At 36.1% G+C, this 12,658-nt stretch overlaps 1 protein-coding gene across 4 annotated transcripts; it reads right to left on the bottom strand.

Annotated features, from left to right (window-relative positions):
* Nucleotides 1–6,028: 6,028 nt before the first annotated feature.
* On the bottom strand, nucleotides 6,029–12,261 carry LOC113318954. Of its 4 annotated transcripts, none has more exons than XM_026567246.1 (16): nucleotides 12,133–12,261; nucleotides 11,969–12,046; nucleotides 11,800–11,883; nucleotides 11,529–11,699; nucleotides 11,212–11,280; nucleotides 10,901–11,027; nucleotides 10,692–10,764; nucleotides 10,397–10,513; nucleotides 10,146–10,265; nucleotides 9,955–9,973; nucleotides 9,613–9,691; nucleotides 9,177–9,484; nucleotides 8,453–8,568; nucleotides 8,282–8,375; nucleotides 7,434–7,498; nucleotides 6,029–6,705 (listed from the first exon to the last, which is right to left on the bottom strand). In XM_026567246.1, the coding sequence occupies exons 1-15, from the start codon at nucleotides 12,223–12,225 to the stop codon at nucleotides 7,439–7,441; spliced, it is 1,608 nt and encodes a 535-aa protein (XP_026423031.1). In that variant the 5' UTR covers nucleotides 12,226–12,261; the 3' UTR covers nucleotides 6,029–6,705; nucleotides 7,434–7,438. The 4 variants fall into 4 exon arrangements, with proteins under 4 accessions (XP_026423031.1, XP_026423032.1, XP_026423033.1 ...); XM_026567247.1 differs by having other exon boundaries at nucleotides 7,443–7,498; XM_026567248.1 differs by lacking the exon at nucleotides 6,029–6,705 and having other exon boundaries at nucleotides 7,151–7,498; nucleotides 9,231–9,484.
* Nucleotides 12,262–12,658: the final 397 nt, after the last annotated feature.

The following is a 12,658-nucleotide window of genomic DNA, read 5'->3' as shown; positions in this document are numbered from 1 at the left end:
TCATTTGATGTAGACTCAGAATGTTTCGTATTGATCTATTGATCACTTGAAAATTGCTTTGAAGCTAATAGTTTGTGTGAGACAGTTATTCTCGTCTTCTAAGAATGTTTCAATGATTAAAAGGGAGTTTAGAACAATTAACCATTGATTGGATATATCACAGTACGCGTACTTGCATGCTAACTGCTGTAGATATATTCCAAGTCCGGTACTGATTCAACAGTTGAAATCCGGGAACCATAGTATGCATACCCATATGCGTACTGATTTCAACTCATGTTGGTTGTGAATGACAGTATGCGTACCCGTTTGCATACTGGGTAACAGACCAGATCCGGGAAATCTAGGTATGCCTACCCGTTTTCGTGCCTGAGTGGGTTAGTGTTCATGAATTGATTCGAGTGAATCAAAATCGATTTTGCTTCAATTGTGTCATGTATACTTCTATGAGAATATAAACAAATGAACAACTCTGTAACTAGTTTCATTTGAGTCATTTGAAATAGTTGTGATTAAGATGAACAAGGTTGAAATCAAAGTGTTCATATGGCTAACTTCGGTTAACTATTGTTGAGCCAACTAAGTCTACCCGTTTAGGTACGGTTACCCTTATCTAAATGTAGGTACATTTCATTTGTGTGTAACAAGCTAAGACAATCTAACGGTTGAAAGATATTAGCTTTAATATAATCAGGTTTTCATCTAATGGTGAATATTGAACGCTTTGTTACCAAGGTAACATTGATTGCAAACCCTGATTTTAAGACTATATAAGGGAGAACTCTAGCAACTGGGAAACCTAATCGCCACACCTCATGTGTGATACTAGTTACGACTAGAGTCGATTCTCCTTTAACCTAGGTTTTTATAAAACCATTATAGGTTAACGACTTAAAGACTTCATTGGGATTCTGAAGCCATACCCAACTATTTTCTCTGTAGTTGTATATTCTGATCTTACTTTGTTCTATAGTATTGAGTACTATCTTCACTAAGATTTGCTCGAGATTCAATCTCCGATAGGTAAGATAAAAAGTAGTCACAAACATCTTCATCTCATCGTTTGTGATTCCACAATATCTTGTTCCACTACCATATGGTTAAGATCATTGTGAGGTGATTGATATTACTAGTTTGTTCTTCGGGAATATAAGTCCGGTGTATCAATTGGTTCTTGTTCACTTATCAAAAGACGGAACAAAAACTCGTAGGTACTTCTGTGGGAGACAGATTTATCTATTCAATAGACTTTTCTGTGTGAGACAGATTTTTTATCAAGTCTTCGACTTTGGGTCGTAGCAACTCTTAGTTGTGGGTGAGATCAGCTAAGGGAATAAAGTGCGTAGAGTCCAGCTGGGATTCAGATGAGTAAGGAAAGCGACTGTACCTTAATCAGTGTGAGATTGGTTAGGGCTCAACTACATTCCACTCTGAAGTTAACTTGTAGTAGGCTAGAGTATGTAGAGTCTTAATACAGTATGGTGTTCAAATCTGGACTAGGTCCCGGGGGTTTTCTGCATTTGCGGTTTCCTCGTTAACAAAATTTTCGGTGTCTGTGTTATTTCTTTTTCGCACTATATTTTCTATATAATTGAAATATCACAGGTTGTGCGTAGTTCAATCAATTAGATTGTCCAACCGCTGGTTGTTGATATAAATTGATTGACACTTGAATATTGGTCTTTGGTACCGTTCAAGTTGCTTCTCATATTAATCAGGCTCGCAGATTTCTATCTGTTTGATTTGCTGGTTACATTGAGAAACAGAGATATAACTCTAGGATGTATTTTCCTTGATTGAGTCTGTCTGTCTAGTTATTCTCTTGAAAATATATTGGAATTATTCAATACAGATTGCCTAAACGAAATATTGGGTGTGGTTGTTAGATCCCCGCTTTTTCATCCACAATTATCTTCTGCTTCTGAATCCCTTTACATATACCTCTACCTTGAGGTAATGTAGAATTTTAACCAATAAATCTGACTCTTTCCCTTTCATCTTTACTTGAATGAGATTTCTCCATAGATGATTTTGCTCAACTGAATATCTTCAGCTCCACTTAGCTAATAAAGCTCTATTCGTTAGTCTTAAGTTTTTGATGCCCAATCCTCAACTGAATATCTTCAGGTCCACTTAGCTAATAAAACCTGATATACTTTTTTTATCTGAAACAAAAATGCAGAGACCTTTATTACGAAAACTATTAGGTGACTACCCTAACATCCATCTGGTGGACCCAATTGGCAAACCTGGACTAGCTTTAGCATGGGTGGATGATTTCTGTCTCGATATTGTCCATTGGAATGTTAATATGATTAATATCCTAGTTAAGACAAATTTTCATGAAAAGCAGTGGGTGCTAACAGCTTTTTATGGTTGTCCATACAAACCTTATAAAATGGAATCTTGGGAGTTCTTATAAGAAATCGTTAACAGTCTTTCAATTATAAATCTCCTGGATTGCTATAATAGGTTAGGGGAGACTAATAAAACAAAATAGGGTTAGTAAGAAGTAAAATCAACCCACCCCTTATCTGCAATATTTCATATTGGCTAATCTAACCCTGATAATCGGTAGTTAAATTTTTAATCGGTAATTATAGGTTAGTGTTAGGAAAAAATATTTTAGTTTTTGAGTTTCAACGTTTTAAAGTAGAAGAAGAAAAAGAAAAAGAAGTGGTAGAAAACCATTTTTTTCTTAAATCAATAATATACATGGATGGGTATGAAGAAGAAAGGTGGAAAACATCATGAAGAATATCATGTTGAAGGTTCAATAATGGTTAGAGAGACGATTGAATGCATTCAGCGCCATTCACATCCCATAATCTGTAGATAATAGAGTACTTTATCTACCGATTATACTCTTTTGTTCCAATAGAGAAGCACAATCGGTAGATTCGTGATTGTAGATGGGGAAAAACGATTTGTTGGTTTTTTAGGGACGTGAAGAGATGACGGTTCGAGCAAGACTCCTCAACCGAGCAAACTTCTTAACCTCATACAGATGCACTTCACGGGAGTGCTTTGAGTTCGAGAGATCAATCTGTAGGACTCCGGCCTAAACCAAGTCAATGGCCATTCTAGAGTTAATTCGGTCACAAAGAGGGAGATGGATTGATCTGTAGGAGGGAAGCTGAGAATTGTGGGATCAAGGATGATAAAGGATTGTGGATGTGTTGAAGGTTTCTGCAAGTATGTGTAAATAAGTTTGATCGAGAGGACTTATGTATAGACGAATGTTGTCGTGAAAAACGAATGTCCTTTTAGTCATCGATTCAAAGCCTATTTATATTGTCAGAACATCGAACACATTGATCCCAGTAAGTGTGACGGTTTCATGAGTGGAAGAGTGGGAAAGTGGGAGATCGTGGTAAAACCAATTCCGTGTCATGTGGATACTTGGTTGATCGTCCACCCACTACTTTGCTAACTCCTTCAACCGTTTGCACGACTTACTCACATTTCTCATCGTGGATGAACACACGTGCCATAGGCCGCCAGACCAAAACCCTAAGTAATATCCCCCCATATGACGTGATTGATATCTCACGAACGTGGAGTCTGCAAGGAAGACGTGTATTTGATTAGTCAGTCGTTGAATATTAAACGGTGAGTCTAAGTTTTGTTAAATCGAGGATGGCGAATGCTCAATGATTCATGGATTGAACATGTTAGACGTTCTTATATATTTCTCGTCTGAGAATATTGTAAATTCGAGCAACTGAGCATCGATAAATTAATAGTTGGATCAATATTCAAGCAACTGAGCAAGTATTGCTCAGTTCGGCGAATTACTGAATATTGATAGTCGGATCAATATTCGAGCAACTGAGCAAGTATTGCTCTATTCGACGAATCACTGATAAATTACTGAATATTGATAGTTGTATCAATATTCGAGCAACTGAGAAAGTATTGCTCAATTTGACGAATTACTGATAAATTATTGAATATTGATAGTCGGGTCAATATTCGAGCAATTGAGCAAGTATTGCTCAATTCGACGAATTATTTATTGGTGACGTGACCCAATAAAATATTAATTAAAATATTGGTAGACTACTAAGTATTATATAATTAATCCAGATGTTGATTGCTGGATCAACATAAATTTATTAGTGTTTGAACTTGCTCAGAATGATGATTTGTGGAGCGTTTGTTCAAAACCCTAATTTTTTGATCAATTGTTCGTCAATTGATGAATTGTTGAAAATAGGTCATAAGTGAGGGAGGGACCGACCACATGGGATGATGGACGATCATGTGGTGCCCAAGTGCTCGAGTGAGCGTGCACCAGGGTCCTTAGTTGACCGGTTGGTGAAAGAATAATGATAAAATGTCGGTTTTATCGTTTATTAAAATAGTGCTCGTGTGAGCGTTAGGTGATAAAACCAAATTATGGAGAAGTGAGGGACCGACCAAGGGGGAATGAAACCGTCCCTTGGTGGTCGTGGGACCAGTTGATGGTCGTTTGAGCAAATTCCAAGTTGTTGGAAAGAGTTTGGAGCCAATATGAGCAATTGAGCAAATTAGGTCAAAATTATGAGAATGTGTGGGACCGGCTCCTTGCAAGCCTTAGGTCCGGCCTTGGTCGGTCAAGGAAGCATGCCCGGGTCACCATAATGTCTATGTCTCAGTCCTGAGAGTTTCGGTATTTTCTGGTGTGCGTTTGAGCAATATCTCGGATTTTCAGAAGAGTTCGATCTTTGACTGAAATTCTTGATTTTGCTCGAATGAGCAAGTAGAACTTTGCTCGTTTGATCAAAATTTGGAGAACATAAAAATAATAATATTTTATTATTTGGCGTGAATAACCTAGTCAGTCATGTGACCACTTAAGTTTTTTTTTTTTTTTGGCTTTTTCATGGTTTGAGCAATATTTGAGAAAATACGAAGAAACCATGATTTTTTCTCAAACGGAGGAGTTTCATGAGATGAGGGAAATAATAATTATGAAAATAAGGGATTGCAAGGTGTGGGACCGGCCACCGCTAGGGCATGGCCGTCCGGCTAGGTCGCCGGTCCCATGACACCTTTCCCTATTTTATTATTTTTCATGAAACCGTGAAAATATGGAGAAACCGTGAGTTTTGCTCAAACAAGGAAAGTTGCTTGAATGAAGGAGTTTTCATGAGTTCATGAAAATAAATAAAATAAGAAAAATAAAAGGAAGAGGCGTGGAGGACCAGCCACGACGGCATGGCCGGCCGGCCGGTGGGTCCGGTCCCTAGGCGCCTCTTTTCTATTTTTTTTATTTTTATTTTCTCTCTCTTGTTTTGTGTAGGATTCCTCATTTGTCCAGATTTTCGAATGCTCGTTCGTGCATCATTGTTGAGTACACTTGCACAATTTTATTGGGGCTTACTCGGTGATAGTCCAGATGCCCGATTGTTAAGTAATTATTACTAATTCATGAAATTCAGTGGAGAATTATTCATGAAACGGAGTAATAATCATGAATTGTGTGTGCATCTATTACTAATCCATGAATCCATCCGGGGAATTCAGGTAACAAAGTAATGAGATGAATTGATTATCTATTACTAATCCATGGAGTCACCGGGGATTCACGGAACGGAGTACTGAGATATAATAGATTATTTTCTAGGAATTCAGTGGCGAATGTCACGGTTAATTAATCTATGGTAAAATCGAGATTTCTCTATTTTTTCATAATCGGTAGACACGGGTGGATGATATCTATCGATTATGGTTAAATTTTAGTACAGAACAATTAAATTTTTTGACGCAAAAATAATCGGTAGTTAACAGTCTATTTTACCTACCAATTATGTTTCTGCAACTGTAAATCCTAAAAAAAAATCCGATCAATTTTTTATTTTAAGCAATCAAATCCTAATTTTGGATCACAACTACTATCATTTATCTATTTTGTTCATTTAACTCGAATTTTTTGATATTCTAAGTTTCAACTTTAAGGTTAATGAATTTTGGATTTTAATTTTAAACAATTAATCCTAAAATTTGTTTGATCGACGATATTTGGTTTCAATCAAAATTAATATGATAAAATTTATTTTCATTCAGTAGAATAATGAAGGAAAAGAGGAATGTTATGGTTACAAAAATAAAATATAAGTTTAGTACAAAGATGAAGGACAATATAGACAATTTCTATTTTTAAGACGCCCCACAGTCATCTTCATTGGATGGAAATAAAAAAGTCGCCCCCAATTCTTTTCAGCTCGCCTCTAAAAATGTCAGGTTAAAAAAGACTGCCCATCTTTATATCTCTTTTCACAACCAGACCAAAGGCTTCTCACAAAAAAGAAATACTTACCAAAGTTGTTTCACGATGACATGGAATCTCACCTTCCAAAAAAAATAATATCCATACTCCCCCCTCCCTCATTCTTAATCCTTTCACTTATTTTCTTCTCTCTTCCAAGGTTTTACAACCTAATAATCACGATTTATCCATACTCCCCCCTTCCCTCATTCTTAATCCTTTCACTTATTTTCTTCTCTCTTCCAAGGTTTTACAACCTAATAATCACGATTTATATGGGCTGATATCATTTCATATAGGAAAAAATATCTTAAACGATCCTGACCGTTGAATTGGCTAAATGGTATCAGCCCCCAATAATGTTGGTATCAGCCCATATAAATCACCAAACGTTTGTTTTTATTTTCTTCTGCTTTTTCTTCTCCATCCATTTTTTCTTTCTTCGGCTTCAGCTGTTTCATTCACAACCATCCAACTATTACTCTTAGTATTCAGCTCACTACTAGCTAATAACATGAAACCAAAGATAAAATGACAAAACATACGTATTCATGTACCCCTAGCATCTTCCTATATAGTTCATTCCTAAACAGAATAGTAAGACATACATTTAACATTCACTCCTTGTCGTGTGAATTTTGCTGTGTGCAAAAGTCCATCTTAGATTTCTTGCTCAATACAAAAAAAACAATAAAGCGACCTGGTATTCATCTTAAATTTCTTGCACAATCAAAAAAAATCTGAAAGTGAGTTGTGAACTGAACTCTAACCTGAACCCAGGCCTAAAAACAAAGATTAGCTAGCTAGACTGTATATGATATTTTCTACGTAGTGAAACAAGAGGTGAAAACAAGGAAACAAGATAAAGGGTCAAAGCATTTTGAGCTTCAAAATTCAACAAATTCAGAACAAAGTATTGGCTTCTATTGTATTACAATATGTACAATGTAACCACAACCTAAAAAACAAAATAATGTTTTCAGTAAGTAAATCAGAGAATGGAAAGAGAATATATTGATACGTTCAGTCAGAAAATGATTATTGATAAAATTGCAGGTACTACTACAGACAAAGACAAGACATTTGATTCCTAACAATGTTCTGCATCCTACATAATATAAAACAAGTGAGAAACAAATCTAAGTAGAGTAGTCCACTTCAGATTGATAAGATATCTCACCCAACTTACAATTTTTGTCCATCAAAATTTACTCCCAAATATTTATCCAGTACATTCTTGAATGCCTGCAAAACAAGCAATAAAAGAGAAAACAGAATTAATTTCTCAATCTGTTTATTTTTTGGAAAGTATATATCACAACCTAACACAACAATATGTTCAATACTAAATGAATGAGTCATTTAACACATATTACTGATGATTTGATGTATATCTACTTAGTGGTGCAACTTTGATAACAATGGTTAATGGTTAATATATGTATGCTCATTTGAGTTTGAAACTTAAACTGCGATGGATATGTTTGTGCAATTGTATGCGCTGCATGCATCACAGATTCACAGACAATAGATATAAGACACCAATCCCAGAAAAGAGAGAAAAGGAGAAAATAATATATTTATATATGTGATTTTCTTGTTGCTGGTTCCATCTTAATCTGCTTATCCACAAAGAGAACATTTTTTTCTCCTTTCACATCTCTAAGAAGCCATTTGGCAACCAAAATTGCAGACAAATCAGTGCCCAGAATCCTAAATATGCAGAACAGTTAGGGCAACACTATTGGTCTATGATGGGTTCCAAATAGAAGCTATTTGTGGAATATGTTGGCACGTGGAAGGAAAATCAAGTATGCTACTATGAGAAAATCACACTCATTATGCTACTTGCCATATATGAGAATTTTTCAGGTGTTAAACCACTTCCTAATGGTCGTATATGTGTAGGATGATTGTTTACATTACACCACAGGAAGGGCGTTCATTTGATAAGCTAGTAATTATTGCAGAAACGGCAGATATTAGACTACTCGTAAAGAAGAATCAGCCAATAGAGCAAACAATCACCTGGCGTGCAAATGACTCTTTGCCATTCAGAACAGCATTCATAGCAGCAAATTGATCATCAAAAACACCATAAACAGCCTGGTAGAATTCATCCCTGTAAGTAAGAACAAAAAGTGAGGCCTAATTTATGAGGTGAGGAACCAAATTGATGCAGTAAGAGTTTGTATGTACCGGTTTCCTTGACTCGTCAATTGATCTATTTCATCAAACTTCCTCGTCAGTACTTCTGCTGACGCAGGTGAAAGCATTTGCAGTATTAGAGCCTCCAACGTTCTTGGAAAATTATGCTGAAATAAAAAAAAAAAAAAAAACTTAATTAGTTGCCAATCCCCAAGGATAAGGGAGTGAAGGGGAGTCGATATTCAAGTCAGCAATTATCAACACACTCGCCCGTCAACCTCAGCTAAACATTTTCGTAAAGCACTTAGTTCGCACAAAAAGTTCTTTGATACGGTTAACTTATTAAAAACTTTCATGTTTAGCATATAGATTGATAATTATCCGAAGTGAAACGCAAACCTTTCGGAATAGAGGAGAAGAATGAAGATAAGGGTCAACTCTAAACACTAGTTTGCATTTCATACCACAATCTGCACTTTGAATCACTTGACTGACCAGTCTTATTACGAATCAAAAACAACCGAACCTGTGCTAAATAGACAATACGAGTGTAAAGGTATATACCCAAAACCCAACAATACAGACAAAATATAATTTTGCTTTAGCTTCACTACTTGTGTTTTCAACATGCAATGTGTATCTGCCTTTCTCTTGATACACTGTTGTCGACATACAAACAGATACAATCTAGCTATAAACATAACACTAGATGCTAGAATGACCAATGCTCATGAAAATTTGAAATTGATAGGACCAGTATAAGTGTCAAACCTACCACCATGCCAAGCAAGACATTTTGAAGTTGAAGTGGCTCCAGAGCCGAAATCACCTTAGCAACTGGATCATCTTCCAAGCAAAATGAATTAGGATGAACATCCTTCTTGCATTCATCTTCAATTGGTGTTGATTGCAGTTGTTCACTTTGACTAGCAATGTTCACTCCATCATGAACTAAAGAAACAAGTTGATGAAAAGCTTGCAGGGAAACTGTGTCCATTTGCTGTATCGTTATCCTTTTATTTTTTATGGTCCCTTGCGTCTGCTCACTGTAAGAGTTCTTTTCTAGATTGTGCTCATGCTGACCTGCCACGACAAAACAAAGTTTTGGATGTCAAGTATCTAAAAAAGGGCTAGTTTCCTTACGTGAAGTTACATCAATGAAGAGAGTAAAAAAATTATATGGAAGATTTCATGTAAGGGCATAAAATAACCTTGTCCGTCGTCTACCTGGCAAGAATCCTCATGTCCGGAATTCTCAATACTAATTGAAGTTTGATATAACATTTGATCCTGTTCTATATTAATTCCAAGAAACATTATTCATAGTAAAAATGTCATTGATAAATGACAAAAAGGAAAAATTGATATATTTTGATTAAGCATGATGTCTAACCACATTTTATTATGACTCAAATGGTGGGAAGAGCAACTTATTTCATGTATATTATTAACACATCGAGTTTGTAGTAAAGCAAAGACGTCTGTAATAAAATTTGATATCATGCATAGAGAAAAGCCAAACGTAAATGCAGGATAAGCAGGATACTGCTTACCATTTCCGTCTTCACCAATCTTTGTACGAATTAATGATGTGGAGAACAATTCGGAAAATGACAAATAAACAAGGGAAGTCAGTCATCAGTTAAGGAACATTTCATGGAAGTTCCATCTTCCAAGTACAGACCACTAACAAGCAAAAACAGAAGGTGATAAAAAAAATGATTAACTACAGGAAAACAAAGACCTTCTTAAGATAGTGCGTAGATAATATGCATCCATGTGTTCTGGTAAACTAGTCATAATACTAGATCGCCACCAGAAGTTAACAGCTATTGTAACATCGTCACTATCCACTTGGTGCAACCTGTTCAGATGAGAATGCAAACACTACTGTACCAGTTACAAGAAGAATGTCCCTTCAACAATCATACAAACATGTAGAAACTCAGCGTAGAAAATAAAAAATATGCAAAATGGAAAAAACAAAATTATTACCAGCCTTCAGGAATGAAAAGTGCGTCACCCGCTTGCAGAGTAACTTTTTGGGAGTACATCATAGAGTTCTGCGCTCTTGAATGAGTTGACAAGTCTGGCTTTTCTAGATCAACACAACTACCAAACAGAAATTAGTATAAGTATAGCATGCAGAATAAGAAATATGAGACAAATCCAGTTTCTTCAAAAAATGGATTATGCAACTTGTTTCTGATCCTCAGACCCAAAAGTAACCAGAACTTAAACGACATCAGTAATTATCTTTCACATGATTGACGATAGAGAGTTACCATACCTGTGATTTGAGGCCTCACTGTATATAGGCATTGGATATAATGATGAAACGGCAGAAGGCGGCCACAGAACAACTGAGATGGAGAAATAACAGATGGCAATCAGTGGGCTATTTGGTAGTAATCCTACAACTTGGCAACCATTAAAAAATTTAAGTTGAATATCACTGTACTATGAAACCAATCAATCAAAATAGACATAATTGGGTACCTTGTTTGCATCCAGCAACCACACATAGTAGGTTATGGTCTGGATCATAGTGTGTACTAGACCTTGATTTTGCATTGTTCATCCACAAGTTGATAGAAGTTAATGTTTTTGCCTTTAGAATTTTTGGCTGCATCCACAAACCAAAACAAAACCAATACTGCCTAAATGAACTTTTTACCAAATCCACATGACACCAAGTAGAAGTGCATAAATTTTAGTGGTACCGAGCTCTTCTTACTTTAGCAAAGTTATCTACTGTATCGAAACAAAAAATAAGCAAGCAGAAAGCTCAACATGAAATGAATGCGAACCATTTGAATGTCTTCTCGTAGAATTTCCAACTGAGACTTCTCCTTATTCTCCAAATTCACAATTGGCACCTATATCATAAAAGCACCCTTAAGTCAGACTTCAAATAACTGAAAACAAACACCAAGATCAACAAATTGTAATCGTGCTTTTTATATCCCATTCGACACAGCACTTGACATAGCGTTGGGAAAATAAGGGCTAAGAATAAACACGCATCGGCCACTTAGCGGTAATGCCCCGGGTGTTTTGGATCTCATCCTTTTTTTGCCAGCCAACAAAGTCACGCTTGAACACACAGCCAGATAAGCAATACAACCTGCGCTAAGTAGACTTGATGAAGAGAACTGGTAGAAGGCAAACAAGTTTCTTCTTCTAAGGTAGGCTCTGTCACTCCAACAACTTCTTGCTCAACAGACACTCCAGAACCATTATCAGAACTTCTTAGCTTTTTACAAGATGAAACAAAAACAGAGAACAGCAACGGAACCTACAATAATATGCGCAAATTGCAATATAATGGATGAATTCTAGTTATCTTTACACATTCAAAACGCAAAAACCAGTTCTAAGAATGATATAAGACTTACCCGCTCATGACTTCTAAGATCACCGTAAAACACAGGTGCTGTTCTCGACAACATAGCCTCCACAATAGAAGACCCTGCTCTTTCCTGTAATCACAATTTCGAAGTACGTGATAAAACCATAAACCCTAAATTGAATGAATAAATGAGAGTGATGTAGGTGAAATGAAACCTGTAAATAGTCGAGACCACCTTTGCAAGGGTTCCATTTGGAAAAACATTTCCAATGTTTAACGCAACCATGAAATACCTAAATTCCAAACAATTAAGAGAAAATTAAGTGATGTTAATGCTCATGAAAGAGGGGAGGAAATATGTGAATGAGATTGTAATTACCGCAGGAATGCTTTTAGATTCAACGTGAGAGAAGAAATGAGCCGGGGATGGAAGTTCGTCGAATTCAACAATCGAGAGAGTATTTCCGCCCATTTTTCTTCTTACCCGCTTCTTCTTTTTTTGTTTTATTTTGGATATTTAACAAGAAACCAAGCGAGTTTACAAACTATGACAAGTCCTCCCCCTATCATCCTCCTGACAGGAAGGAGTTTGTACGGACTGCTCACATTTTTTATTTTTTTTTGGGTTCAATATATAGAAGTCCCTACTAAATGGATCATCCACTGTGAACTTCATACTTTAAGAAAATGATATTATTAGGGCCAAAAAATCAAATGTTCTTCGGATCTAACCCATAATTAATTATTATGAATTTTAATAATGACTACACTGCTCATTAGATATTTTCTTTTTCGGTTCATTTTCTTTTTCACTTTCTCTCTGTCATTTTCCTTCCGCTCTCTCTCGGATGAAGAAACAGGCGAGAAGATACAATTTCCGATTGAAATTTTCAGTGAAAAATGAA

Source organism: Papaver somniferum, chromosome 10 (assembly GCF_003573695.1).
Source record: "Papaver somniferum cultivar HN1 chromosome 10, ASM357369v1, whole genome shotgun sequence".
Taxonomy (NCBI): domain Eukaryota; kingdom Viridiplantae; phylum Streptophyta; class Magnoliopsida; order Ranunculales; family Papaveraceae; genus Papaver; species Papaver somniferum.
This window is presented reverse-complemented; position numbering and strand designations above follow the sequence as displayed.

Excerpts from the sequence above, each read along its gene's own strand:
- LOC113318954 (XM_026567246.1), bottom strand. The coding sequence starts at position 12,225 with ATGGGCGGAAATACTCTCTCGATTGTTGAATTCGACGAACTTCCATCC. Across the intron at positions 11,028-11,211 it reads TACGAGAAGACATTCAAATG|CCAAAAATTCTAAAGGCAAA; the intron begins GTTCGCATTCAT and ends TTGTGGATGCAG. Across the intron at positions 10,266-10,396 it reads CTTTTCATTCCTGAAGGCTG|GTTGCACCAAGTGGATAGTG; the intron begins GTAATAATTTTG and ends TCATCTGAACAG.